The following is a 26943-nucleotide window of genomic DNA, read 5'->3' as shown; positions in this document are numbered from 1 at the left end:
GAAGTATTATTCCAGTGGTTCCTGGATGGGATTCTCAGGGGCACAGCAACCCCAAACAGCTCTGTTTTTTTTTTTTTTTTTTGTACAGAGGATGGAACCAGGGACACTTAACCACTAAGCCACAACCCCAGCCCTTTATTTTTATTTATTTATTTTTTTAGCTAGAGATAGCATCTTGCCAAGTTTCTCAGGGCCTCATAAAGTTGCTGAGGCTGACTTTGAACTCACAATCCTCCTGCCTCAGCCTTCCAAACCTCTGATTACAGGTGTGCACCACCACGCCCAGCTAACTGGGTTTTGTAACTGATGTTTATTCTTCATTTATATAGCCATTGCTGAATTGCACTGGGATTTTTCTCTAGTTTTCATCTGTCTGTTGTCTGTCCAAGCAGAAAGAGAGATTTATTTTTAAGTTGTCTTTATGTAAGGTAGAAGATGGACGTGTACAGCCTCGCAGGCTGTTACCAGGGCTTTGCAAGTTTCTGCCCAAGGTAGGAATGCTTTCCCTGGATGATCAGATACTCATCCCAGGATTAATGCACCACTGGCCATGCCCTTCTGGGTCATTGACCTTGCTGCATAGTAGAAGTTTACTTCCTGAATCAATCATTGTAGAAATAGGCTATTTACAGGGGGAGGGAGATGGAAGAGAAAGGGCAGAACATTCCTAGTGTTCTGATCTGTGTAGTCACTCACCTCAAGAAAGTGAATGAGACTTCTCCTGCCTTCTTGCCTACATACACTATTCAAGTTGGTCAGATAGGAACACTAGAGCTAATGGAATATTCATGAGGTCTTAAGATATGTTTTTATGGATTTGGATCTTTACCTAACATTATACATTATTAGGCATTTGGGATAATCTGACTCAGGGACTGTCATTCACCTGGAAAGATCTATTTGAGTACTTTACCTTGCAAATCATATGAATTTGACTAGCTTTAGCCAAATTCTGCACTTACTATTTTTCTCTATACAGGTTTATAATCTAGAAACTCCAAATAGCTAGATTATAATATTAGAAAAAAGAGAATTGTTTTTATTTATGAAAGGCTTCTTTAGTTGCCAAAGAATTTTGACAATTTATTTCATTGAGCTGATTATCAATATTTTTCTAATTGGTTTTGAAAATATTAGTGTACAACCTTTTGTTGCTTTTTGTCAAACTCTTTGAGAATGCCACCCTGAAGTTAAAAAAAAAAGATAACATATCCAGATATTTAATGTAAATGTGCTATTTAAAGTTTATTACTTATTTCCAGGGTCTCCATTTCCCCACATGCAAGCAGTGAGTGGAGAAAAGACAGTGTTTATGTGGGCAGGAGTCTGAATTGGACTATGAACTTCTGGGCAGGAAACCATATCTTGTTCTTTTATTTGCCTGGCGTCTAGTGCCTGGCACATAGAAGGTGGACAATAAGCTTTGTTCAACTGTGATTGGATTATTGATGAAAATGAATATGCCAACAGATTAAAAGGGCACTGTACTCTCTCCCTGTTGGCAATATCAGTAGACTTCAAAAGGGAATGTTGTTCCAGCATTATTTTGGAAAAATACCAGGTTTTTGCATTTTGTTTATTGAAGTATTGTTCAGGACCACAGGTACATGCCTTAGAACTAGTTTTTTTGGTATCAATGGGCCTCACTGTTATCCACTCTTTTTTTTTTTCCTCTTAGAAGATATAACATAAATGAGTTTAAAGTCACAAAGTAATATGTTCAGCTACTGTTAGTTACTTCCTATTCTCCCTTATCTCTTGTGAGCAAGAATGGTTGCTCTTAGCCCTGCTTTTAAAATACATTTGTGACTCTTGAGAAAGGATCCAAATGAAGATACATTGAGACTCTCAGTTCCTAGAGCTGTAAAAACCCAAATGATATTTAAACAACCATTTATCATGCCCATAGGTGAGAAATTCCAACAGGGAACAGGGGAAAGATTTTTTTTGAATTCCACATCATCTGGGGCTCAACAACTGTAGGGTGGGATCATCATCAGGCTCCTTCAGTCATGTGGTTGGTGGCTGACACAAGCTGTTGGCTGAGACCCTGGCCAGGGCTTTTACACCTATTCTTTGCCTTTCCATGTGGCTTAGATTTGCTGGCAGCATGGTAGTTGGCTCCCTAGGGTGGATGTTCCAAGAACAACAGAAACAGGTGGCAGCTGTATCCTTTGTTACTCCTGCTGTTCTCTGTTGCTCAGAGAAGTCACCAGCTTGCCCAGGTATGGATGTAGCAGCCCCTCCTGATGCAGACGTTCTAAAAGCACATGAGGGACTGGAAATATGCCTTAGCTATTTTTGGGGAAAATAGTCTGCTATACAATGTAATTCCTGTGTCTTTTGCTATGGCTTTTGTAATTTTCAGGAATGATTAGTAATATATGTATCCTACATTGCTTTTACCAAAGACTACTTATCAGTTTCCTGTATCTAGACTGTTAAAAAAAAAAAAGTGCAGTTAGTTAAATGTGTTACTCAGATGCTGAAGTGTAGATGAAGTTTAAATCTAAAAATAAATAAAAATAGATTACCTAGAAATATTTTCTGCAGTGAAATAAAATTTTATTTTTTGTCCCAAATCCTGAGTATTTGGTTTTTAAATCAATGGTAATGCATGGAATTGTCATTAGAAACTGTATTTCTGAGCTGGGATTGAGCACTTGCCTAGCATGTGTGAGACACTAGGTTTAATCCTCAGCACCACATAAAAAAATAAATAAGATAAAGTTATTATATATATCTACAAAAAAATAAAAAGCTGTATTTCTTTTATTTTCTCTTTATAAGGTACATAGATCTTTGTAAGCTATAAAATATAGCAATCTGCAAAATAGATTATTAAGCAATATGAAATATACAGAAAATTTGCAAATATAATTTAAGTATTCTTTACGTTTGTTTTGATTTTTGGTGCTGGGGATTGAACCCTGGGGTGCTTTTAAACTACATCCCCAGTTTTTCTATTTTGTGACAAGATTTCATCCTGTTGCTGAGGGTCTCAATAAATTGTGGAGGCTGGCCTCGAACTTGAAATTCTCCCGCCTTAGCTCCTGAGTTGTTGGGATTATAGATGTGAACTACCGTGCCCATATAGTTATTATTATTATTTTTACCTGAATCATCTGAAAGTAATTTTCCTATATGAGGTCTTATACCCCTCAAACACATTAGTATGCGTTTTGTACACACAAGAATGTTTTTGTACATAACCACAATATGGGATATCGAAATAAGGAAATTAACTATGGTACATACCTACCACCTAACTCTCACACCTCATTGGAATTTTGCCATTTTTAAATAATGTCCTTTATAAGGAAAGACTTCAGTTCAGAACCAGGTGTGTGTCTTTCAGCCCTTTCTTCATAAATGTTTATTCGTTGCTTTTTTTTGATTCTCATGACTTTGACACTTTGGATTCCAGAGTATGGACTATTATTTGATAGAATGTCCTTCCGTTTGGACTTATCTTCCATTCCTCATGATTGGATTCAGGTTATGTGTTCTTGGCAGGAATACTACAGAAGGCATGCATCTGATCAGGGGGTCGATGGTCTTGACTTGATTCATTATTGAGAATGTCCATTTTGACTAAGGTGTTATGACACTAGGCTTACTCTCTGTTGAGTTACTAATTTTACTTTGCTAATTACTCAAAATTTGAAGCTATGCAAATATTCTTCATTAATCTTTATGTCCCTGTGACTTTACATTATGATGATTAGGGAAAATGTGTCAGTTTTTTTTTTCCCCTAGAAGAAAAGAAGGAAGGCAGAAAGATTGGCCTGTCTTCTTATAGTCAGGTCACATAATTTATTAGCTAAACTTGCATTTTAAAAGGAAACTTGTTTTAAGTGTACCAATAATTGCTCTTAAATTCTAAGGGAAAGATAGTCTTATTAATCCAATTCACTGAATGGAAAATTACAGCAATAGACTTATTGTTTTTATTTTGTTTAAGGATTCAAATTACTATTAGCTTTCTTGTTTTACTAAAAGAAATAAGTACTGAGTCTCATAAGCTGGGCGTGGGTGGGTCTTGTACATTATATCTATATGCTAGCATTACTACAGCAAGATAGTAAGTTCAAAATCCTGTGAGAGGGTAGGTCTACAGGGAGAACCAAGGGCCTCTGGTAAAGAGCTGTGATGTGAAGAGGAAGTGTTAGGCACATCCAGACAGGCTGTATCTTGGGAATGAAGAATAAAATGCCAGAACCCAGTGTACTCCAGGTGGAAATATAGGTATGGCCACATTGCTAAGAATGTGAACTTTGCTGGGTATGGTGGTACACACCTGTAATCCCAGCAATTCAGGAGGCTGAAATAGGAGGATCATAAGTTTAAGACCAGCCTCAGCAACTTAGTGAGAACCTGTCTCGAAAGAAAAAATAGAAAGGACCAGGTATATAACTCAGTAAAGCAACCCTGGGTTAAATTCCCAATGTCTCCCCCCTACCCCTAAAAAAGGATGTGAACTCTTCAAAGACAGGAAGTTTTAGTCATTTATTATTTGTTTTGCTCCATGTACTTGGAAGAGTATCCAGTATTATGCACAGCAGATGTTTAGTGTTAAATTAATGAATGAAATTAGAAACCCACCGACTTTTCTGGGGCACTATTTGATAAGTGATCATTTGATAGAACTTTGACAGTTAGCCTGATGGTATATTAAGTAAAGAATGTTCCAGGATCTTTGTAGAAATGTGGATCTCCTCCTTCTTCATCTTTATCTCTCCCCCTGCCTCCCCTATTCTTATTTTAAGTAAACGTGCAAATACCCCCCCATACTCTCCATTTTCATTTACTCTCATTTTCGAATAGAATTTTTTTTTTATTTTCCAGTGAAAGTTTCTCTATTTAATATTTCTATCTTTTTTTTTTTTTTTTTTTTTTTTTTACATCCCATGGGTACTTTTCATAGTACCTCAATACCTTGCATACCCATGTCTTTGGGTCATCCTGACCGCTTGTATGCAGTGTCTTGAAGGTCTTAAGAACCTTGAAAATTTCATTCTCTTCAAAGTCTTGTGCAGGTTTCAAATTTTGCTTACTTCTTCTAATTGTAACTGTACTGGCAGAAGGTAAAAGCCTATGAGAAAGAAAAAAGATACTGCAGAATCTCAATAGAAATCACCTTGACATTGATCTCTATTGCTTTCTTGGGTTAGCTATAGTTTAACCCTTTGGATAATCTTAGAAATAATTTTCTGGAAATCTGACAACTAGACTTGATATTACATATAAAAACATTGTATTTACTGCTTTTTGTTTCTGTATTGCAAGCAGCTTTGTTCTGAAGAATTTAAAATATGGCAAAGAAAGAATAATAGATAAAATATCTTGGTGTAATATGACTTTTCTTTTTTTTTACTTTTCTCAGTGTGTATAGCATTTTAGCCCATTTATTGTTTATCAGATATTGTTTATCAGATATCCTAGCTAGGGAAAAGAATAGGCTAATTTTTAGTTATAGAGATGAGGAGGCTGGGCCTCAGAGATTAGGCCATCTTCATTGTGATCACAACAAATTGTGGATTTGGGGTTTGAGGAAACTCTCTTGTCAAACAAATTTTGGTGAAAATAATGATCCTTTTGATTGGCAACTTTTACATTCTCTGTAGGATTTTTGTTTGTGTGTTTGTTTAATAAGTCTTAATTATCTTTGTAGTAGTCAAAGATCACGTTTGATATCCCAAGATGTTTTAAAAATATTTTATGTCAAAATGTTGTTATCTCAACTACTGGATTTTGCAGAATGAAAATAAATTTTTCACCTAACCTAAGCAGAACATTTTTTATCAGACAACTTAAAATGGGAAAAGAGGCCCATAGATGTTGTGTTAAGAACAAGGAAAGCAGCCCCAGCACCCTGCCCCCTTCTCTGCCATCGCTGCCTCTGTGTAGGATTCTGTCACAGTCCAGGCATTCTTTCCCTCAGAATGATGGGGCTGACAAAGGATGCAGTGTTTTTGATTTCTTGTCTGGCTGGTCCCCTCTCAATGTTCCCATTCTGGGGGGAGAGAAAGGAGTAGACTTGGGTCACAGGGTGCCCTCAGGACATATCTGGGTCTAACTACTGATGTCCAGCCTGCCCACAGGCTTCACACCTGTTGAAGATGTGACGTCTAGAAAATTCTCGTGTCCTCAGAATTAAGTCTAGTGAAGACAGAGGTGGGGGCCTTCACCATCCAGCTTTTAGTTATTACATTATTGGTTCTGTAGTACTTTTCTTAAAAGGCGGTTTTTACGTTTTTGGCATTGGGATGTGTTTTACATTAGCCATAATTAATAGGAGGTCTCTGTGTTTGGATAGAGGCTGAGTATATAAAAGAAAAGAGTCACCCAATGATGGTTCTCTGTAAAAGTCTCAAGAACTAACTTTATACTCTGTCTTTTATTGTGTTTTCCGATCTTCCCTTTCTTTACATTCCTCATGTCAAAGATTTACCTGAAAGTTTTACCCTTTTGGAGTATTTGCCTTCTGCATGTAAAGTTCCTTGTCGTACTTCATGATGCTATGTGTAGGGTAGTGGGCAATGGGAGGATAGTGTATTTCTCATTGTTTTTATTCATCCTGTGACCCAGTCAAAATATTGGGCATATTATTATTTTATGAAAAGACATCTGGCAACACTAGAGAACAAATCATTTTCTATATAGGTCATGATCATTAAAAAAAGGCAAATGCTTTATATATGTATCTGATTATGATACATATAATATATATTATCCGTGTTTCCTTATTGTAGTACCTTTTCCTTCAAAGAACTTAAGTCATTTAATCCTACGAGGAGATAAAATGAGTATTTTTATTGTGAAGGTGTCATTCATATTGTGAGGTTGTTATATATGTATGTATGTATATAGGTGTGTGTGTGTGTGTGTGAGAGAGAGAGAGAGAGAGAGAGAGAACTCTACAGGAAAGTATAGGTGGCTATCTGAAGTGATAAGTAGCATAGGAATGGGATTATTCAGTCTCAAAGTGGGGAGAATACTTATGAATGTTGATGATTTATTGATCAGAGTTTGACCCATTACTTTGATCACTTGGCTTTCACTTATATTTTGAAAGAATCCTTTCCTTGAACCCATAGATATGTGCTTTGAGTTTGGACTGGTGATGGTTGAAGCCCAGGCCTCCCTGCTCTGTGCCTGCTATGCCATCTAGTGGAGCAGTGTACATGCAGTGCTAACAGCTAAATTTAAGAACTGGATGCAATTTCTAAGTTCATCTCTTGAATGAAATGTTTGCTGGGTATGTATATACAAAAATGTCCATAATATACATAGGAAGTAATACTGCTAATAAGTGGCAGTTGGTCAGTTAGAATCCTTAAAAAGATGTATTAAATGCAAGAATAAATACCTACTAGAGAAATCTAACACTGCAAATATTAAAATATATTATAAAATAACAGCAGATAAAACTTAGACCATTAATAAAAGGATATGTAAATCAGTGGAACAGAAGAAAGCTCAGAAATCAAGGAGAGGGTAGCATTTCCCATTGCTGAGGATAGGATGAGATATTACAAAATGGTGCTGAGAGGACTGGCTAACAGTGGCTGAAAACAGATGAATCTCAGCATCATTTGTTTTCTTTAAAATAAATTCGAGATGCATGAAAGGTTAAAACACTAAAGAAATGAAACAGTTAAATTACTGAAAGAGCTGGGAATGGTAGTGCACACCTGCCTAGGGACTCTGGAAGTGGAGGCAGGAAGATCTCAAATTCAAGGCTAACTTCAGCAATTTGATGAGACTCTGTCTGAAAACAAAAAATAAAAAGGGCTGGGTGCAAATGTAGCTTAGTGGTAGAGTGCCCCTGGCTTCAATCCCCAGTATTAAAAAAAAATCACTAAAAAAAAAATATTGGCCATTTAAAAGGTAATAATCATGGGACATGCTAAATTAGATAGTAAACCCAGAGGCCATTCAAAAAATTTCTTGGCCTTTCTTGTATGTTATCTTTTCTAAATGAATTTTTTACTCATCATTGTGGAGTGTATGCTGAGACTGTATTAAATTTAATTTTACAAAAATTTTATAAAATATTAGCATCTTCATAATATTAATACTTCCTATTCAGGAGTGTGTTACATCCCTCCCATTTATTCCGGTTTCCTTCTTTTAATAAAGTGTTCATTTTTTCATGTGCTTTTTTATATTTCATATTTCTTCTTGAGTATTTACAGATTCGTTGATATCGTAAATGGATGAAGTAATTTAGTCCAGTTTTTGTAATATGACACTTTCTGAGGGGTGGGGACCGGGGGATTCTAAAGTGCTTTATTATTTAACAGTGTTAAATTTCTGAGATTATTTTGTTTATATTGAACACATTTTGGCACATATTTTGATGGGGTCTTAAAGTTCAGAAAATCCTGTATACATATACATAGTAGAGAAGGCACCTAGGGCCTCCCAGCCCATCAGAGATAAGGACATACTTTTAATGAAGTTTCAATTCCAAAGCCTTTGCCATGAGTTCTGGAAATTTAAGACCCCCTCAGCCTCAGCTGTTAATGCCTCCTAATATCACCCTTGTCAGTCACATCCAAAACTCACCCGCTTCAATGTTCCCATAAAACATTTGTCACATTAAGATTTTGTGTGTTTAGGTTGGAAATGAGATTATGGAGGGAAAGAGGTGTGTGTCCAGGAGTAGACAGGTGTTAGCCAGACTAACTAGGAGTCCCTATTCTGTCCTTTCCCTTCATCTCTTCTCCCTCCAGCCTAGGAAATAAGTAGGTTAGCATCTTCTAAAAATACTGAGTATGTTTCCTGAAGAAAACCATGATGAATACATTTTTTTTTCTGTTCCCTTACATAGCAACGAAGGCCAAATACTTAAATATTTTCATGTAATGACTAATGATTATGAGAGGAAAAATAAGCACTTGGATTTTGTCTTATATCATGCAAAACAAAGAACAAAAAAAATGAAGAAGTCTTTTATGAGGAATTTGTTGAAACTCAAGAGACTTTTTAAGTCTTTGTAAAGCAAAATTTAAATAGCATTATCATAAGCCTTACTAAATTTGAATGTAAATTTTTTGTAAATAACATTGACCCTAAAAGTTTCTTCTTTAGACAACTAGATCATAGGTGATAAATTATTTGAAGACAAACCATAGGAATAAAGGACTATTTGTGTTCAAATCATTCTTTCAGGAAGCATTTATATGTGTTTTAAGTACATCTGGCTTAGGACTGTACATAAAATTAAATTTTTAAATCAATTTGTTCTTGTTTCTTACTTTGAATCCACAGATAACACCATTGAATTTTCAGTACATGTGATATGCTTGGTAGAGGCAGCAGTTAATAGCTCTAATCTAAAGTTGATAGAGCCTCTATTTCTTTTATATATTTATAAATGAGTAAAGTTTCCTACCAAATAAGTGTAATCTGTTTTACTTTCTCAGTAGCTAGGATATTATTCCTCCTTTCCATCTTCACTTTCAGTCCAGTAGTGACAGTATTCACTAATCCACTGGAGCTTAGAAGGTGGTCTCGCCCTTCTCCTACTTAGAATGAGTGTAGTAGAGCCAGGTAAAGCAAATACCATTAAGTGATCAGAGGAAAAGGGAAAAAAAAAAAAAAAAGAAAACTTAGGCCTAACTTTCCATTTTACTTTGTGATAATACTTTTTATTGAGTAGTACTCCTCAGCTACATGTTTAGTTATGCTGGAAAATGATAAGAGATGTAAACTCTGGGTGACAGGGCCAATGCAATGACTCGTGATCCAGAGCAGGACAACTATAGGCTGCATGAGAGATAACTGACAGCTCACTGCACACATGAGCACAGATGGGTCAGGCCCCTGTTTTCCTAACTATGTGTGGCCTAGGTGGTGTCAGTGGACAGCAGATGTGTTGTCTTTATAGGGGAATTGTGTATTCTTCAAAGTGCTATAGCACTGTTGGTTTTTATATGGGGAATTGAGACTTGATGTCTTAGGCAAAATTTATTCAAAAGGATGACTTGTCTTTAAAAATAAGCTGGTGCCTCTGGAATGAAATACAGCAAGTGGTATCCCATAAAATAAAATGCTTTCTTTTTCAATATAAATAAAGCATATGTCAAAGCTGCATTAAATTTTTTTGCCAATATGATTGATTTGTCATGTTCAATCCAAGTCTTTTTTTCATAACCTAATATAAAATTTGTCTCTGACTATGTATCAAATATCAGTTTCAATTTTCTGAGATCTTAGGTCATTAGCTACTGATTTTTTTTTTTTGTTTGGAAGGTTGTTTTATTTGTTTGTTAGTTTTGTTTTTTGGTACTGGGATTGAACTCAAGGGCCCTTTACCACTAAGTCACATTCCCAATCCATTTTTTTTTTTTTTAATTTTTAGTTGTAGATGGACACAATACCTTTAATTTGTTTATTTAGTGTTTTTTGTGTTTTTTTTTTTTTTTTTTTTAATTTGATGCAGGGGATGGAACCCGGTGCCTCATGCATGCTAGGCAAGCACTCTACCACTGAGTCACAACCCCAGCCCACATTCCCTTTTTACTTTTTATTTTGAGAAAGAGTTTCAATAAATTGCTGAGGCTCACTTGAAACTTATGATCCTCCCAAGTCATTGTGGTTAGGGGCATGTGCCACCACTTCCAACTGTTATTATTTATGGTTCTCCGCCCTCCACCCGCTAAAAAAGTATGCCTTATTTCAGTTAGTGTTGTCAGATGAAATATTTTAAGCGAAGGAAATTACTCAGAGGAAAATAACATATGCTCTTCTTTACTTTCTAATTGTTTTAGAAAATTACCTTCAGCTTTTTTTTATTATTAGAAATTTATAGTTATACATAATACTTGGGTGCATCCCGACAATTCACACATGCATTGAAATTGATTTCAGTTCATGATTCTCCCACTTTCCCCCTCTCTTTCTCTCCTGTCTTCCCTCCCCCTCCCATTCTCCTTTCTCTACTCTACTAGACTTCCTTTTGCTCATCTATTAATTTGTATTTGATTTGTTCTTTATGTAATCTTATCCTTCCCTCCCACTTTCCTTATTTCACTCTAGCTGCTGTATGTCAGAGAAAACAGTTTTTTCTAATTTCTCAGTTTGATTAATTTCACTTAGCATAAAATCCGTTCTCCATTTCCATCTACTTACTGGCAAATGCCATAATTTCATTCTTTTTTATGGCTGAGTAAAACTCCATTGTGTGTGTGTGCATGTGTGTGTGTGTGTGTGTGTGTGTGTGTGTATGTATCACAGTTTCTCAATCCATTCATCTACTGACAGGCATCTAGGTTGATACCATAATTTAGCTATTGTGAACTGTGCTGCTACAAATATTAGTGTGGCTGTGTTCCTATAGAATGCTGAATAGACTTTTGGATATATGCCATATCTGTGTCATATGGTGGTGCCATTCCTAGTTATTTTTAAATATGTTTTACATATACTTTTAGTTGTTGATGGACCTTTATTTTATTAATTTATTTCCATGTGGTGCTGAGAATCGAACTCAGTGCTTCACACACGCTAGGCAAGCTCTTTACCACTGAGCCCTAACCCCAGCTCCCATTACTAGTTTTTTGAGGAATCTCCATACCACTTTCCAGAGTGGTCGTATTAGACTGCAATCTCAACAAAAATGTATTAGTGTTCCTTTTCCCCCCACAAACTGACTAATATTTCTGTTATTCCTTTTCTTGATCATTGCCATTTGACCGGAATGAGATGAAATCTTAGTGTATTTTGATTTGCATTTCCCTGATTGCTAGAGAGGTTGAATATTTTTTTATATAGTTGTTGACCATTTGTGTTTTTTTTTTCTTTGAGGGGTTTCTGTTTAGTTCTTTTGCCCAGTTATTGGTTGTGCTATTTATTTATTTATTTGGTGTTAAGTGGTTTGAGTTCTTTATGTATTCTGGATATTAATCCCCTATTGGAGAAGTAACTGGTCAAGATTTTTTCCCATTCTGTAGGCTCTTTCTTCATGCTCTTAATTACTTCCTTTGTTGTGCAGAAGCTTTTTAGTTTGATGGCATCCCATTATTGATCATTGGTTTTGTTTCTTACACTTTAGGGGTCTTGTTAAGGAAGTCAGTATCAGTACCTATATGATGCAGTGTTGACCTTATGTTATCTTCTACTAGTTGTGCAGTTTCTGCTCTATTTCCTAAATCTTTGATCCTTTTCAATTTGAGTCTTGTGCAGGGTGAAATAGAGGGATCTAAATTCATTTTTCTATGTAAGTCTATTGAGTTTTCCTAGCACCATTTGTTAAAAAGGCTGTCTTTTCTCCAAGATATATTTTACCTTCCTCTTTTCTAAACCGAAGTATTGATGACCCTGACTGAGAATGATACTGGTCTTCATAAAACTAACTGTCCTGTTTTGATTTACAGGATCTCCAAAGGTGGGTAAATGGTGCTAATGAACATGGCTTTGTCCTGGTGTCTTTTGGAGCTGGTGTCAAGTATTTGTCAGAAGACATTGCTAACAAACTGGCAGGAGCTCTGGGAAGATTGCCTCAAAAAGTGATTTGGAGGTAAGGTAATGATTCATTTTCTTTCTTTGCTGTTGATTTTCAGTACCCACTTATTTGGCCTGCAGATCCCATAAAACATATTACATTTGATTCACTGGCAAGATTAGTAGAAAACTCCTGAGTTTTCATTTTGTTTCTTGGTTATTGAAATTTAAGAATTAATTCATAAGACTATTATAGACAAAGAGACCTCTGGTCTATAATGTTTTACCCTATATGATTTGTAATGATTTATGGAGGGTTAGATTAATTTGTATGTCTCTCTTAGATTTCTACCCTCGATTACTCTTCTATGATATTTTAAAATTTAGTCATGTATACCTGTATGTACTCCTTCAAATCAGTTTTGAAATGAGGCAGAAAAGAATGATTGATTAAATAGATAAAATATTTCAGGGACTTTTGGACTCCTTTGGGCTCCCACTTTATAGATGCTTTTGATTTCTTAATCCAAGAGACCAGGCCTCTAAAGACTCAGGAACTTACTAGTTAATACTGGTTAAGATAGAACTGCAAACCATCAGATGTGGCACACGCCTGTAATGCAGCAGATTGGGAGGCTGAGGCAGGAGGATCACAAACCAAAGCCAGCCTCAGCAACTTGGTGAGATCCTGTCTCTAAATAAAATTTTAAAAATGGGCTAGGGATGTGGCTCAGTGTTTAAGTGTCCTTGGGTTCAATAAACAACAACAACAAAAAGATAACCCCCTAGATCAACTCCAGCTTCTTGTGCAGGCCCTGATAACAGGTATCTGTCTCTGGAATTCCCAACCTGATGTTTAAAAATCAGACTTGAACACTTTATTTGGCACATATTTATTTAGGATGTGCCACTGCTGTGGGGTTATAGAGATATAGTAATGAACATGGTCTATCCCATGGTTTCAACCACAATTAGAAGAAAGTGTCTCAAGTCATTCCAAATACTCTGAGTCATGTAGGTTTCCCCTTTGATTGATAATAACTCTGTAGGAATGACTTCCAGCTTCTCCTGGCTGAGCTATGAGATGGACACATGTTGTATTCTAACTATTCAGAACTTTTCCTTTCAGATTCCAGTACCATTGTTTATTCTATTAGTTTTCACCCAGAAAACTTGCTGCCTCTTTATTTAGGATAGTTTTACCTGTTCTTTTCAGACTCTTGTCTTTTTTCTGGTTATTAAGCACCTTTATGATTTATCTTTAAAAAAAAATCAGATTAGGAACAGCCTACTAATATTCTTTGGTCTCCAGACCTCCTTTCCCTGGGGCGCTTTATGCTTTCTTCCAGTTCCTGCCCCTTTCCCCTTGGGCTCAGGGTGTCCAGGATGAGAGCTGGTGACTACCCCTGGTGATTCTTCCTTTTTTCAGCTTCTGAGTACTAACTAGTGTGGAATGACTTCTAGTAAAGGATCATTTGGTTGGTTTTCCCCCACCATCTCTGTACATAGGTGAGAAAAGCCAATGGAAAATAGATCTTTATAGAACCAAATTATTTCTTACCTGTCCCTCAATCAGTGAAAGATGTTAAAAAAGAAACTTAATCAATTTTTTGTTGATGCTGTTGGATGATTTCATTCATAAAAATATCAACAAATAATCATGAAACATTTACTTTAAAGTTTAACCAGAGACACTGTACCATGAGTAAGGTTTGATTTTTGAGAGATTCATTGTCTGGTATACATTTTAGGTTTTCTGGAACTAAACCAAAGAATCTAGGAAACAACACAAAACTAATAGAGTGGTTACCGCAAAACGACCTGCTTGGTGAGTGACATGTGGGTACTTACTTGGATGTTAAGAGTTTAATTTTTATGCTTAAGCAATTTGTAAAATACACGTATAGTTTATGATGAAGTCATTATGTTTTTATCCAGTCTCTCAATTCTTAAATTTCAGACCAACATTTCAAACCTTTATTGGAAAATGATACGTGAAATGTAATCACTATGGTCTTTAATTTAAAATTTTAGACCAGTCATCAATTTTAATTGTCTGGAAAATATACTTCATAAGCTACATAAATTACCAGTGAATGAAGCTATACCTGATTTGGATAGCCAGATAAAAGTAGTAAAATTAAACTAATGAAAATAATACAAACTGGTGTTACAGTTTTATTATAGATGTCTCTGTTAACTCAGAGAAATTAAAAAATTATTCATTTGTGTGAAACCAAAAAGAAGCAGAAAGCTAGAGAAATAGATTTGTTTTAATTTCAGTATTGGGTCATCAGTCTGAATTTCTTCTTAAATCAGTAGGCATTTTGGAAACACTTTATTTTTAAGTGTTTTTATTGGTGCATTATAGTTGTACATAATAGTGGAGGTTAATTGTGACATATTTGTACTTGCATACAACACAGTTTGCTTAATTTATTTCCCCATTACTCACCCTTTCCCTCATCTCCTTTCTCCCCCAATCCCCTTCCTCTATTCTACTAGTTTCCTTTCCATTTATTTATTTTTTTAACGGGCATAGTTATACATGAAAGTGGGATTCATTGTAAAACACTTTGTTTTTTTGTTTTATTTATTTCTTGGGCTTCTGATCCTCAACTCAAAATTAAAATATAATAATTTTATTCATATCTTTGAGGTATATATGAATCTAAATAATTTAATTCTATGTTTAATAAGCACAGATAGTAAAAGTGTTATTAAGTTTCTAGGAAAATATTATATTATATTAAGGCTTAACATATATATAAAGAAAATCATAAAGAAAAAGTTACTAGTGTTCACAATATTAGCCACCATTTACTTAAGAATGGTAACACCTAACATTATATAAAAGTGGATTTAATTTTAAATTATACTCTTAAAAGTAAGCTTTTAATACAAAGTTTCTAAAAGCCACACAGTAATCCTCTTAAAAACCAGCAATATGAATTTGTAACTATTAAAAGAGTTTTATACATGTAGTTCTTTTTATCTACTTCATTAAAATATCCTGTAAATGGTGAAATTGAGACACAAACATAAGTCATTTTTTTCTTGTAAGAAATACTTGCATTTTTTTTTCCTTTTTTCCTTTTGTGTTTACTACTGTGACCTCAAATTCCATAGAAAGCCAGAAAGTTAAATAACTTGACAATCAGCTGTCTCAGAGCAAGTGTGACACTATTATCAGTAACATCTAAACTTCTTTCACGTGTGACCTACAGCAAGGTGTAACTATTCAATGGCCCAGGCCTGGAGGCCTCCCAGCATCCATGTCTTCTCTGGTCCTCCAGTCATCTCCCTGACTTCTCTAAGATAAATGCCCCTTTTCACTCTAGGCATGATCTTTGCATGTTCTTTGATGGATTCTAACTATGATCAGAAGATTCTTCCAGAGTGAGAAGTAGGAACCAAATCAGTATCTTTCCCCTCCTGTTACCTCTTAATATTCCCCTCCTTTCTGCACACCAATTCTGCTTTATTTTTCGCTGCTAGGTTTGGTGGTATTGTTTTGTCAAAGATAGGGTTCTGCTGCTAAAAAGAAAGTTTGAAAACTACTTCTGTGGATTTCTGTGGATCCTTTAGTTGAGCCTAACAGTATAAGAAGCCATTTTTGCAAGTAAGGGATAGACACTGCCTGACCAAACTCCATTTGACTTAGGGCGGCAATATTCTGGGAGCCCATTAAGGCTGAGGTGCACAAACACAGTCTACTTTGAATGCTGTGTATATATCTAAAAGATATTTCTGTATGCTGCAATTTTTTCTTTCTTTCTTTTTTTTTTTTTTTTTTTGCCAACAACAGATTTCCAAAGTGTGGAGTTTATTTTTTATAAACTTCTTTTGAAAGTTTTTGGTCCCTTTTATGATATGTAGGCTATTTAATATATGAGAACAAATCTGGGTTTTGAAGTATCTCACTCAAATTTTTGAGAAGTCATCTCTTGTATTCCCAAGACAACTAGATGTTACATGATGATGTTGCATCTCTTAGTACTGGTTTTGTACAAATATCCTCCTCTGCTTGGTTCAATTTTACACTTTAGGTATATAAACAAGTACTATAAAACATGGATTCTGGGAGAACTTGAGTGTTATAAATGGTGATTATTGTACAGTGTTCTTTCATGGATAAGCACTAAATAATTAATTGACTTCTGGAATGCAGCCTTACATTTTTTTTTAAACTGTGTGTTTGACTTTAATATAGATAAATGCTTGAGTAGCCAAAAAGGAAATCCCTATTTTTAGTAGAATGTGGTTGTACCTTGATATCATTTGGCATTTCTCCTTTCATTGGCTTCCTATTCTTTCTTGGCCATTGAAATTTGTGTTTCTAGGCATATGTTGTCAGTGTTTGAAAGTTGTACTGTATTTTAATGCTTAAAGATATACATTTCAGTTACCTAAAAAATGGCTTTTGATTGATGTATACAAACCAGGTAATTTTGTTAAGAGCAAACGTTTTCATTGCTAAAGACAGGAATCAGTTAAATTATGCCTTTGAAAATCTTATATCTTAAATGTATATTTACTGTAGTATTGCTGTTTAAGAACTTTCTGGAAACATCTAGAGTGATAATTTAAGGTTTTTTTTTTTTTTCAATTCTTTAGGGCATTCAAATATTAAAGCCTTCCTGAGCCATGGTGGTTTGAACAGTATTTTTGAAACTATGTATCATGGTGTGCCTGTAGTGGGCATCCCACTTTTTGGAGACCATTATGACACTATGACCCGGGTACAGGCAAAAGGCATGGGAATATTGCTAGAGTGGAAGACAGTTACTGAAGGAGAGCTTTATGAAGCATTGGTGAAAGTTATCAATAACCCCAGGTAAGGTTTCAATTAATATTAAAGTAGATTTCACACACACCCCACCCTACAGTGCGTCAAATGTTGTGTCTTTTATTTCAGTGTAAAGCTTATAATCCTAAATATATCATAGTTTTCATCATCTACATGGTAGAAATGAAGCACTTGAAACTCAGAGAGCTTCAGTCATTGCCCAGTCACACAGCTATTAGAGTAGAAATTTGAAGCCAGGACTGTTGGATTCTGAGGCCAGAACTTTTTGTAACTACAACATCAGCCTGCTGCTGCTGGCTTTCTGTAGTACTAGATATTGTTGAAATGCTCAGGTTTATTTACTTTGTAAATGATGAATCACAATTTTTTTTTCTTTTTTAAATTTTCATTGTGCCCTGAGTTTTGCAAATGAGTCTCAGAGGGTGGAGAATGGCCTGTGCAGTTTGAAAACAAAGGAGCAGTTTTCCCCATTGTAATGATATTGAATTTATCATATATTTCAAATAACATTAGACTTGAAGAGTGTAACTTTTTCTGTTCATAACCAGGGCTTAACTTTGAGATGAGAAGCCTTGCCATATTCTAAGGAATACCAACTGTAAGAAGTATTACTCCATATAAAGTGATGCAACTTGCATAGAAAATTCTGGATTTGACTGGGATTCATTATGCAGCCTTCATGTGGGCTCAGAGGTGTCCCTTAGGCTCTGACCCCTTAAAATACCCAGTGTCTTAATCACTGCTCTGGCATTTGAGCAATATGTTTTATGATCCAGAGTATATTCGTCTTCTATAACCTGTACTTTTCTTCTTATGGTCTAATGAATTTCAAAACATAATGTTCTTATGGAAAAAATGTGTCTATATTCTATGTAAATTTTTAAATGAAGCTCAAAAGTTAAGAGTGTTTTGGATGGGGCAGTTATTACTGATACTAGATTATAAAGAGAAGAACAAAAAGTTCAGTAATTTAGAATAGTCCAGTGGGTTGTTTTGTTTTGTTTTGTTGAATTTTGTGTGGCTCTACCACTAAAGCTATAACCCAAAATCAGTCCTGCTGTGTTCTGTGAGGTATTAGCCAGGATGAATCACAGAGAAAGCTGGATTTAATCTCAGGTCACATTAAAATTAAACAATAGTTACAAAATATCAAAGTATGCATAGAAGCTCAATTTTAGAATTTTAAATTTTGTATAGTGAATACATTTGTATCATTCCAAGAAAAGTATGCATATTAATAAATAATGAGTTAATTGCATATAACTTGAAGTTTTTAAATATTTAACTGAAATATTTTGAACATATCTTACTGTATAAAATAACAATAATTTATAAAGTATTTTCCTTTGCTAAAAGTCGTTATATAAACTGAATTCATTATCTTTCTTGTTTTCAAATACATGACCATGTACCACATTTAATGTGCAATAATTATTGAGAGGTCTTCACCAATATCATATCCAAGGTATTCTACTTTAAACCAAGTAACCAATATTGCTGAAGAAGTATTTCTTATTTCTTTTACTTATAATTAAGTGATATTATAGCATATCATATTTAAATGACATTATATATTTTACTTCTTCCCTAACTAGTCTTTAGGGTTTATTTAATGAACTCATTGCTTCTCTTGTTTTGAGGGATTTTTGTTTGTTTGTTTTGAATCTGGTGATTTTTATTATTTTAAGGCAAGTTATAAAGAAAGGTGGGAGTTAATCACTATTAAAATTGCATCTTTAATCTGTGGCCATCTTTTAACGGAAGACATACTTTGTAAAGTAATGAGCTGTAATTACAAGGTAATTCCTTTTTCCCAAAGGGCCTTATCGAAGATATTCCTTGGAATAGTTCAATGCTGGCTTGAATGACCATTTTAATCACAGTATTTGCTTTTTTTGTTTTTTGTTTTAATTTTGCAATCTTCATATTCTTATTGGAATACATTTTTGAATTTTTTTCATATTAAGCTACATATTTTGTCATTATGATTACTGTTAAGCAAGTCTAACTCAACTGAACATCCCTAGTACTAGATGCCCTTTTCCAAATGACTTTGGCCATATTCTTGCCTCCCACCTTTATGATTTAGTTCATACTCTTCTCTTGACCTATCAGGTCTTCATGTATGTACAAATTTTTGTTTCTCTGTAAAGCACAACTTGAACCATATACTCTATTATATATATTCTTAATCTCTCTAGGCAGAATTTTTATTTCTTATGTCAAAACAATATCAACTTTAATCAGGGATCCATATACAAAGGGACTCTGGCCATTTGTCATTGATTGTCACTATTTATTTACATATTTTTAAGTTAAAATAAAATGCACTTTATTGTGTTCAGATATTTTTAAATTAGAATGAAATGCATTTTATTGCAGTTACATATTTTTAAATTAATATAAAATATATTTATATTTACCATTGTAGCTTGTTTTTAAAATTAACTCTTTTGAGAGTGTTTTCTTTAAACATACATACATGCTCACATATATTCACACATATACATATGTGACTTTGCAATTAGTAGTATTTTTCAACCTTTTTATATGTTTAATAATATTCTTATAGTATCATTCAGTATTGCTTTAAAGAAAAAAAGAAAGTCATTGCTTAAAAATTGATGCAACAAGTTCTGCATTTTTTTTCCTGTCCTTTACTTTTAGAATCTAGTAAATATTGCCCTTGCTGGTTCAGACCCACTGATTGATTAGTAGTAATTAAAAGCCTCTAATGTGGAAAGAGCATAGGGTTAGGAGTCAGAAAAACTTGAACGGGAATCTCAAGTTTATAGTCCTATTCAGGTTACTTTGTGTGTGGTTTTCATTTGCCTCACCAGTTTAAATGTATTTTATCAGGTTAGCATAAGATAATGTGTTTAAAGTACTTATTCAGTGCCTGGAACATACGAAGTACCCACTGAAGGATAGTAATTTCATTATTTCCCCCATTTTTAATTTGAGAGATCCATAAATACAGAACCTTCAATATACGTAATTATTCTGCATTTTTAACCCACTCCACAGCTACCGTCGGAGGGCTCAGAAGCTTTCAGAAATTCACAAGGATCAACCAGGTCACCCTGTCAATCGGACTGTCTACTGGATAGATTACATTCTTCGTCACAATGGAGCCCATCACCTACGTGCCGCTGTCCATCAAATTTCTTTCTGTCAGTATTTTTTACTGGATATTGCCTTTGTGCTTTTGCTTGGTGCTGCCTTGTTTTACTTCCTCTTGTCCTGGGTGACCAAATTTACCTACAGAAAAATCACCAGTCTGTGGCCTAAAAATAAGCATAGCACTGTTAATGGACATTACCACAATGGACTCCTCAATGGCAAATACAAAAGAAATGGTCATATTAAACATGAAAAGAAGGTGAAATGAGCCAGCAGCTCAGGTGATGGAAACAAATCTGTTCAGTCATTGAATTTTTATTGCTAGAAATTAGTTTAACAGCTACTAAAAGTAAAATGTCAGCAAACAATTCTAACACTTCCTTATCAGATATTACTAATGAATTTCTGTGGAATTAAGATGGCTGTACAAAGCACAAACCTAAAAATGCGAAAATGTATTTGGTTCAAATACTGATGCAGAAAGTTTTGGCACTGAACCTTTTAGAAGCCTTAATTATTTAAATTAATTAAGTGACTGTATCAGACCTTAGTTTTAAATGTTGATATGTGTGTGTCACAGATAAAGAATGGTTTCTTTTCTCTTACTAAGAGGGGTGTGTGTGTGTGTGTATGTGTGTGTGTATGTATGTCCCTGTCCTAATTCAGAGAATTTTATCTGGCTGCTTGCTACATTTGTTGAGGGTACAACACATTCATGAATGAAGTAATAAGACAGTCAGGATCCAGATGTCTCTCTTGTAGCTTTTCCTGTAGCATTGACGTGTGAACTCAGAACACTACATCAGAGAACACTCAAAACTGAATACAGAGGAAGTAAATGAAAAGATAAATGGCACAGTTTTTTGTCCTTTTTGTTTCCTTTTTTTGTTTTGTTTTGTTTTCCTTTTCTTACCAACTATGGACCCTTCTGGGGGAAAACGTGTAATTAAAAAATGTATAAATTAGTTGTCACATTTTCCCCCTACTAATAATTTTCCTCTGGAAGAATTTTATTATATTTTTCCTATTTTTATTTTAACAAGTAACATTTTGTTCAATGCATAATGAAGACAAAGCAGCAAACTCTGACTTTTGTTCAGAATACTAGAGATTATTGCGTATATGGCATTTTAAAATAAGGCCATTGCTTGAATGTTTATGTGACTGATGGCTTTTCTGTGATGTAAGTTTTGAATATTTAGATGTTACAAACCCAAAGTTCTAATTTTGAAACATCATCTTTATCCCTTTTATTTTTCTGGGCCACACTCTCTTGTACATAGGTGCCAACAGTTATTTCTTTTAAACAGAACATTAAACGGTTCTCATTATTGGTACCTGCTTTGTCTGCAGAAGTTGTAGAATTTGCTGGCATACAGAGGTGACAGAAATAGAGCCACTTGTTTGTAAAGATAAGTTCTTCTTTCCCTCCTTGGTCCTTCAGCCTCACTTTGGCAGCCTTTTTCCAGTCATTGTGACTGACATGGAATAGTGACAGTATTCATGTAGAACAGGGATGCAAGTCACAGACATCATAAAATCAGGACCTCCCTGCTGGACCATTTACTATTATTTTTTCCATGTCATTCTGTTTACTTAGTATTTGCACTACACCTGTTGAGTGTATGCTTTATTTATTTGTAGTTTGAAATCCTATGACTGACATCTGAAAAATGCAACATTTACCTAATGTCATTCACTAACAGAAGAGTTATGAAAATTCTAGAATGCTGTAAATCCTTGTCATACACTATGACATACAACTTCATTACACTCCCACCAGGAGCCACTTTCCCGTACTTAGAAATAATGTCACAAGTAGTTTTCTAATGTACAATACAGACAAACGTACTGCTCTCTGAATACTTGAAGAAATGGTATTACACATATAAGCCTATTATACCTTTTCACAATCTTATAATAATGTTGCCGTTAAAAGGCACAAAAGAATACACAGGCAATGAATGGTGGGATGGTAACAGGGCTTAGAGTGTATGAATGAGTTGATTTTACTTTCTTGGAATTTGATGAAGTTAATAGGCACTGACTGGATGATTATAACTTAATCTCCACTGTGATAAAAACTTAAACAATAAACATGATTTAAAATAGAGAAATGTTGTTGGAATAAAATTTTTATTCAGATTTTATTTCACAATATTATGTACATTCATTATAAACATGTATCTAAGACAGGTCTCCCAATTTTTGTATGTGTATGTGGGTGTGAAAACAGTGTATTAAATGTGAGAATGTATTTTTATTAAACAGAGGGATTTACCTGACAAAGTACATCAACATGGATATTAAAATTCTATTCCAGATTTAAGAATGTTAAGTGTAGGTATTTACTGATCATTGTTATTTTTATTTTTTCTTAGGAAGCTTATTGTTAGACAGTTTTCATAGAGAGAGTGATTTTAAATTTTCCACACTTGGGTTAAATTCTCTAATAAAGTAAAATTTTCAAGAAGGGATTTATTCATTTATTTTTTAGAAAGATTTTTTGCAGCTTTTTAAATATCTCCATAGCTGACTATGATGTTCAACACAAATGAGAATTAAGACACTTTGCCTCTAGAGCTTAACTTCTAGTATTCCACCACATAAGCACAGGGGTAGGAAAAAGCTAATGTTTGGGTTAAAGCATTGATTTATGATTGAGGTTGGAGAAAGCTAGAAACTCTCCAAAACTCAGCTACTTACCAAATCCCAAAATACAACTAAAATTCTATGTCTTCACTCTGAAGAGAAAATGTTTCAAAACGACCCAACTAATTTGAAGAATGACTTCAAGTGATAATCCAGTGATCTCTTTTATTGAAAAAGTACAATTAATTCATTTTTATTCTTGCTGCTAAGTAATTCAGCTAGTTTGTAAATGTAAAATCACATTTGAGAATGTCTGTTTCCTTTTGGTATAATCAAAAACAACTTGAAATGGAGAATTTTTAAATCTTATATAATGAAGTTTGAGAATCATAGGAATTCTGTTGTTGAAACCTCTCTAAATGTGTTAGAGAACATCTTGTCCTGCTTCTGAGATGGTACGAGTTTTAACTAGCTTTTAAAGACATATATTTCCTGCAAAAAATGCTATTCATATTTTTGGCAGATAGCAAAATAATTTTTCTGACAAATTTTAATAAAACGTGCTTAGAAGTTCACACAATTAAAATACTCATGTTTTCATTTTCCTATAAATCCTGCAAAGCATCACAGGTCCCAAATCACTTGGGTGTTTGTATTCCTGAATTAGGGGTGATTATACCAGGGGATGAGTGACATAAATAATGATAATCTTAGTTTTTAAAATAGGGAAATCAAGAGGCATGCAATAATTGTATCATTCCTACTCTTTCTTTGGGGTAATTAAGACATAATTTAAGAGATAATTCTTATAATAATCTGCAAAATTTCTGACACTCTGCATAGGTGGTGTGGTAAGTCCAGATTTTTTTTCAATAGAGTATAATCAGAATTCAGAGTGAAAAATCTGAACTCCATGTAAAATACTGTTATTCAAATATGATGGCTAAAATGTCTGTCTATCAAAGAAGTCCAACACCAACATTAATCTCAGGTAATACAATATCTCAGGTATTACAAAGTGCTTTTATGTATTAACCAGTAAAACATGAATTTCTCACTGAATTTTATAGAATTAGAAGTATTATATTCCTGTGCTACTTCCCACAGTTAATTTAAGCTTTTTCAGTAATCCTATCTTGTGTAATAAGTGATAATTCCCTACTTCAGAGAGAGGGACTAATTTGAGTTTCACTGAATCTATAGAGTCATCCATACTTCAAGAGATCATTTCTCCTAAAATCAGATTCCTTAGTCCTAATGTTCAAGATCAGATTTCCATTTAGATCGAAATTAAATTAAAAAAACAAGCAACCAAGAAAAGTTTTGTTATCAATATACTTCATTCACATAGATTTAATTTTTAAAATGAGAGATCTGTTACTCTTGTACTTAGAACAGAACTACATTAAAGTATAATATGTTGAAAAGGTGAATTTCATATGTTCATGACAATTCTGGTTTAATCACCCTGTTAGAACTCTGAAGGAGATTCATGAATATTCTTTACTTGGAGCTGAAAATGGAAACTTTCGAATATACATACGTTGGTAAATTTCATGTAACATTAAATTTCACATTAGCAATGATATGTGTGCGTGTGCTGTGATATCTTGAAGTGGCCTATGCATTTTATTCACAAACCAAAGGAACTGGTGATGAATAGCTTAAAAATCATCAGTTCTGCTTTCAAGCCCAAGTCTGCCTTCTGGCTATAGCATAGATTCAACTTATGAATGTGACAGGGCATGAATGCTTAAAAATACCAACATTGGCAATTAGTTAAGTTTCATCAGAAAAAGCAAATGCTGCTGGGCATAGTGGCACACACCTGTAATTCCTGCACAGGAGACTAAGCACAAGTTCAAAGCCAGCCCCAGCAGTTTAAGCAAGGCCCTAAGCAACTTGGTGAGACCCTGTCTCAAAATCTAAAAATGGGTGGGTATGTGGCTACGTGTTTAAGCGCTCCTGGGTTTGATCCCCAATAACAAAAAGGAAAAAGAAAAAAAAATGCTAATGATATTTATATTAATGGGAGAAAATATATATCAATAAAATTTTATATATATTTATGTGTATGTAGTATTTTTAGAAATTATTTATTTTAAAAGTTCAAAATAAAAATATTGGTTTTTTTTTTAGTGAAGACTGGAAGTAATATGGAATTTTTAAAGAGTTTCACAAAATAAAAGCTGTCTATTTTAAACTGAAGAAAATTCAAAAGAACTAACAAGTTTTAGAAACTTGGTCAGAAGTACCTTTCCTAATACATCTTGCCAAAATGAGAGAATATAGAAAGAACATGATATAAAATAAACTTAATCCACTGCTTTGAATATATTCTTCCTTCTTGTACTTCCATCTTCTTACTTATCCTAGAATAAAAACATTTTTAGGTTTAGAAATTTAAACTACATGTAAATTCTAGGTATAAATAACATTTCTCATAATCAATTCAGTTGATAATGACAATTTCTCTTTCTGGGGTCTCAAAAAGGATGAAGACAATGGAGAAATTCACTCAAGTCCCTCTGCTTTTCTGCACCACCCGTTCTCTCATCCATGGTCCTGCTTCCAAGCTTTCTCTTATCTTTGTTAGGCATTTACTAAATTGGATTCCCATTTCCTATTTATGTTGCGTAGATTGTGCCTGTCTATTTAGTAATGCATTTTGTTATTAACAGAATGTGGAAACCACTGGAGCGCAAGTATCCAAAAGTACAGAATGCTAAACTGAGAACATGTCCTGCATTTTTTTTGTTTGTTTGTTTATTTTGTTTTTAAAACCTGTTATCTGTGCCAATTGAATATCACGTACGTTGTAAGGTTCGTTGAAAACAATGAATGTGCAGACCGTGCTTCTAGTGGGTACTGAAAGAGCCCTACCAGTGAGTGCTCATTTTGTTCCCTTGGGGCACTCGATGTGTGACTCTCTGGATATGACACTGGGTGAATTTTCTGGGGCATAGCTCAGTGATCTCTAAACTGTCATGCCACATGTACCTCTTTTTACCTCCCACTGGTCAAGTAAAATTCTTACACAGCTCACTTGTACCAGGAAAAACTCTGCTTGTCCACAGTGGATGCCTGCCTCATACATTGTTGATGTTACTAACAGGATCCTTTAGCATGTGTTAAATGTGTAAGTCATTGATTCTGTTACTCCATTTATTTAGCATAGTTCATATTCCCAATGTTGACAGAACATGCTGGAAATGTGGACAGCTGCTTAATAGAGTCAAAGAAAAGCCCCAGATGGACAGGTGGTAGGCATTCAAAAACATCTCAACCTAGGACGGCAGCAGAATCATCTTCCATGTAGCAGAAGAAAGGTATAAGAAATACAGGGTCTGCCTGGGAAGGAGGCAGAGATAAGATGTTTAGATCAAAATCCACCTCAGAATGCCTCTGATATATCTTAGGAAGGAGCAAGATCAAGCAGAGACCTTTAAAGATCTTGAATGTAGTATCCAGAGCAGTCAAAGGGATTGGCAAATGTAAGATATTGGCAGTGTCCAGGCATGTATAGGCATATGGGCCCTATTACATAGTGGATGTTCTGGTGATGCGCTTTTCAGTATACATGGATGCCATCCCTGAGAATGTAGTTACATCAGTGGAAGGGTAGGTAGAGTCACATCTGCCAAAATAGAAGTACTTAGCTCATCTTTGCTTGGGTTTCCTTAAGTCAGAGGGAAATAATAGCAATTTAATACATTTTCATTGTTCTTTTTTCTTTTTTTAATTTGAATTTGAGATAGGTTCTCACTAAATTGCTTGAGGCCTCACTAAGTTTCTGAGGCTGGCCTCAAACTTGCAATCCTCCTGAGTTGTTGGGATTACAGGTGTGTGCCACTGTGCCCAGCTTCATTCTCCAATTTTAAAGTAAATTAGCATTTGGCTACATGGAATTCTATTTTATGCCAAGTGTGTTCTATTACTCTACCAGCTTTCAGATGCCAGCTCTA

At 34.6% G+C, this 26943-nt stretch overlaps 1 protein-coding gene across 1 annotated transcript in view; it reads left to right on the top strand.

Annotated features, from left to right (window-relative positions):
- The window catches only part of Ugt8 (UDP glycosyltransferase 8), a 53237-nt gene extending 32583 nt beyond the window's left edge, over positions 1-20654 (top strand). The window contains exons 2-5 of the mRNA XM_076865033.1: positions 12387-12529; positions 14205-14281; positions 17071-17290; positions 20291-20654. Of these exons, the coding sequence (XP_076721148.1) occupies positions 12387-12529; positions 14205-14281; positions 17071-17290; positions 20291-20654 (804 nt within the window). The remainder of the gene's footprint in view (positions 1-12386; positions 12530-14204; positions 14282-17070; positions 17291-20290) is intronic.
- Positions 20655-26943: the final 6289 nt, after the last annotated feature.

The sequence above is a fragment of the Callospermophilus lateralis genome, chromosome 8 (genome assembly GCF_048772815.1).
Source record: "Callospermophilus lateralis isolate mCalLat2 chromosome 8, mCalLat2.hap1, whole genome shotgun sequence".
NCBI lineage: Eukaryota > Metazoa > Chordata > Mammalia > Rodentia > Sciuridae > Callospermophilus > Callospermophilus lateralis.
Note: the sequence above shows the minus strand (reverse complement) of the source record. Positions and strands in the feature narration are given on the sequence as shown.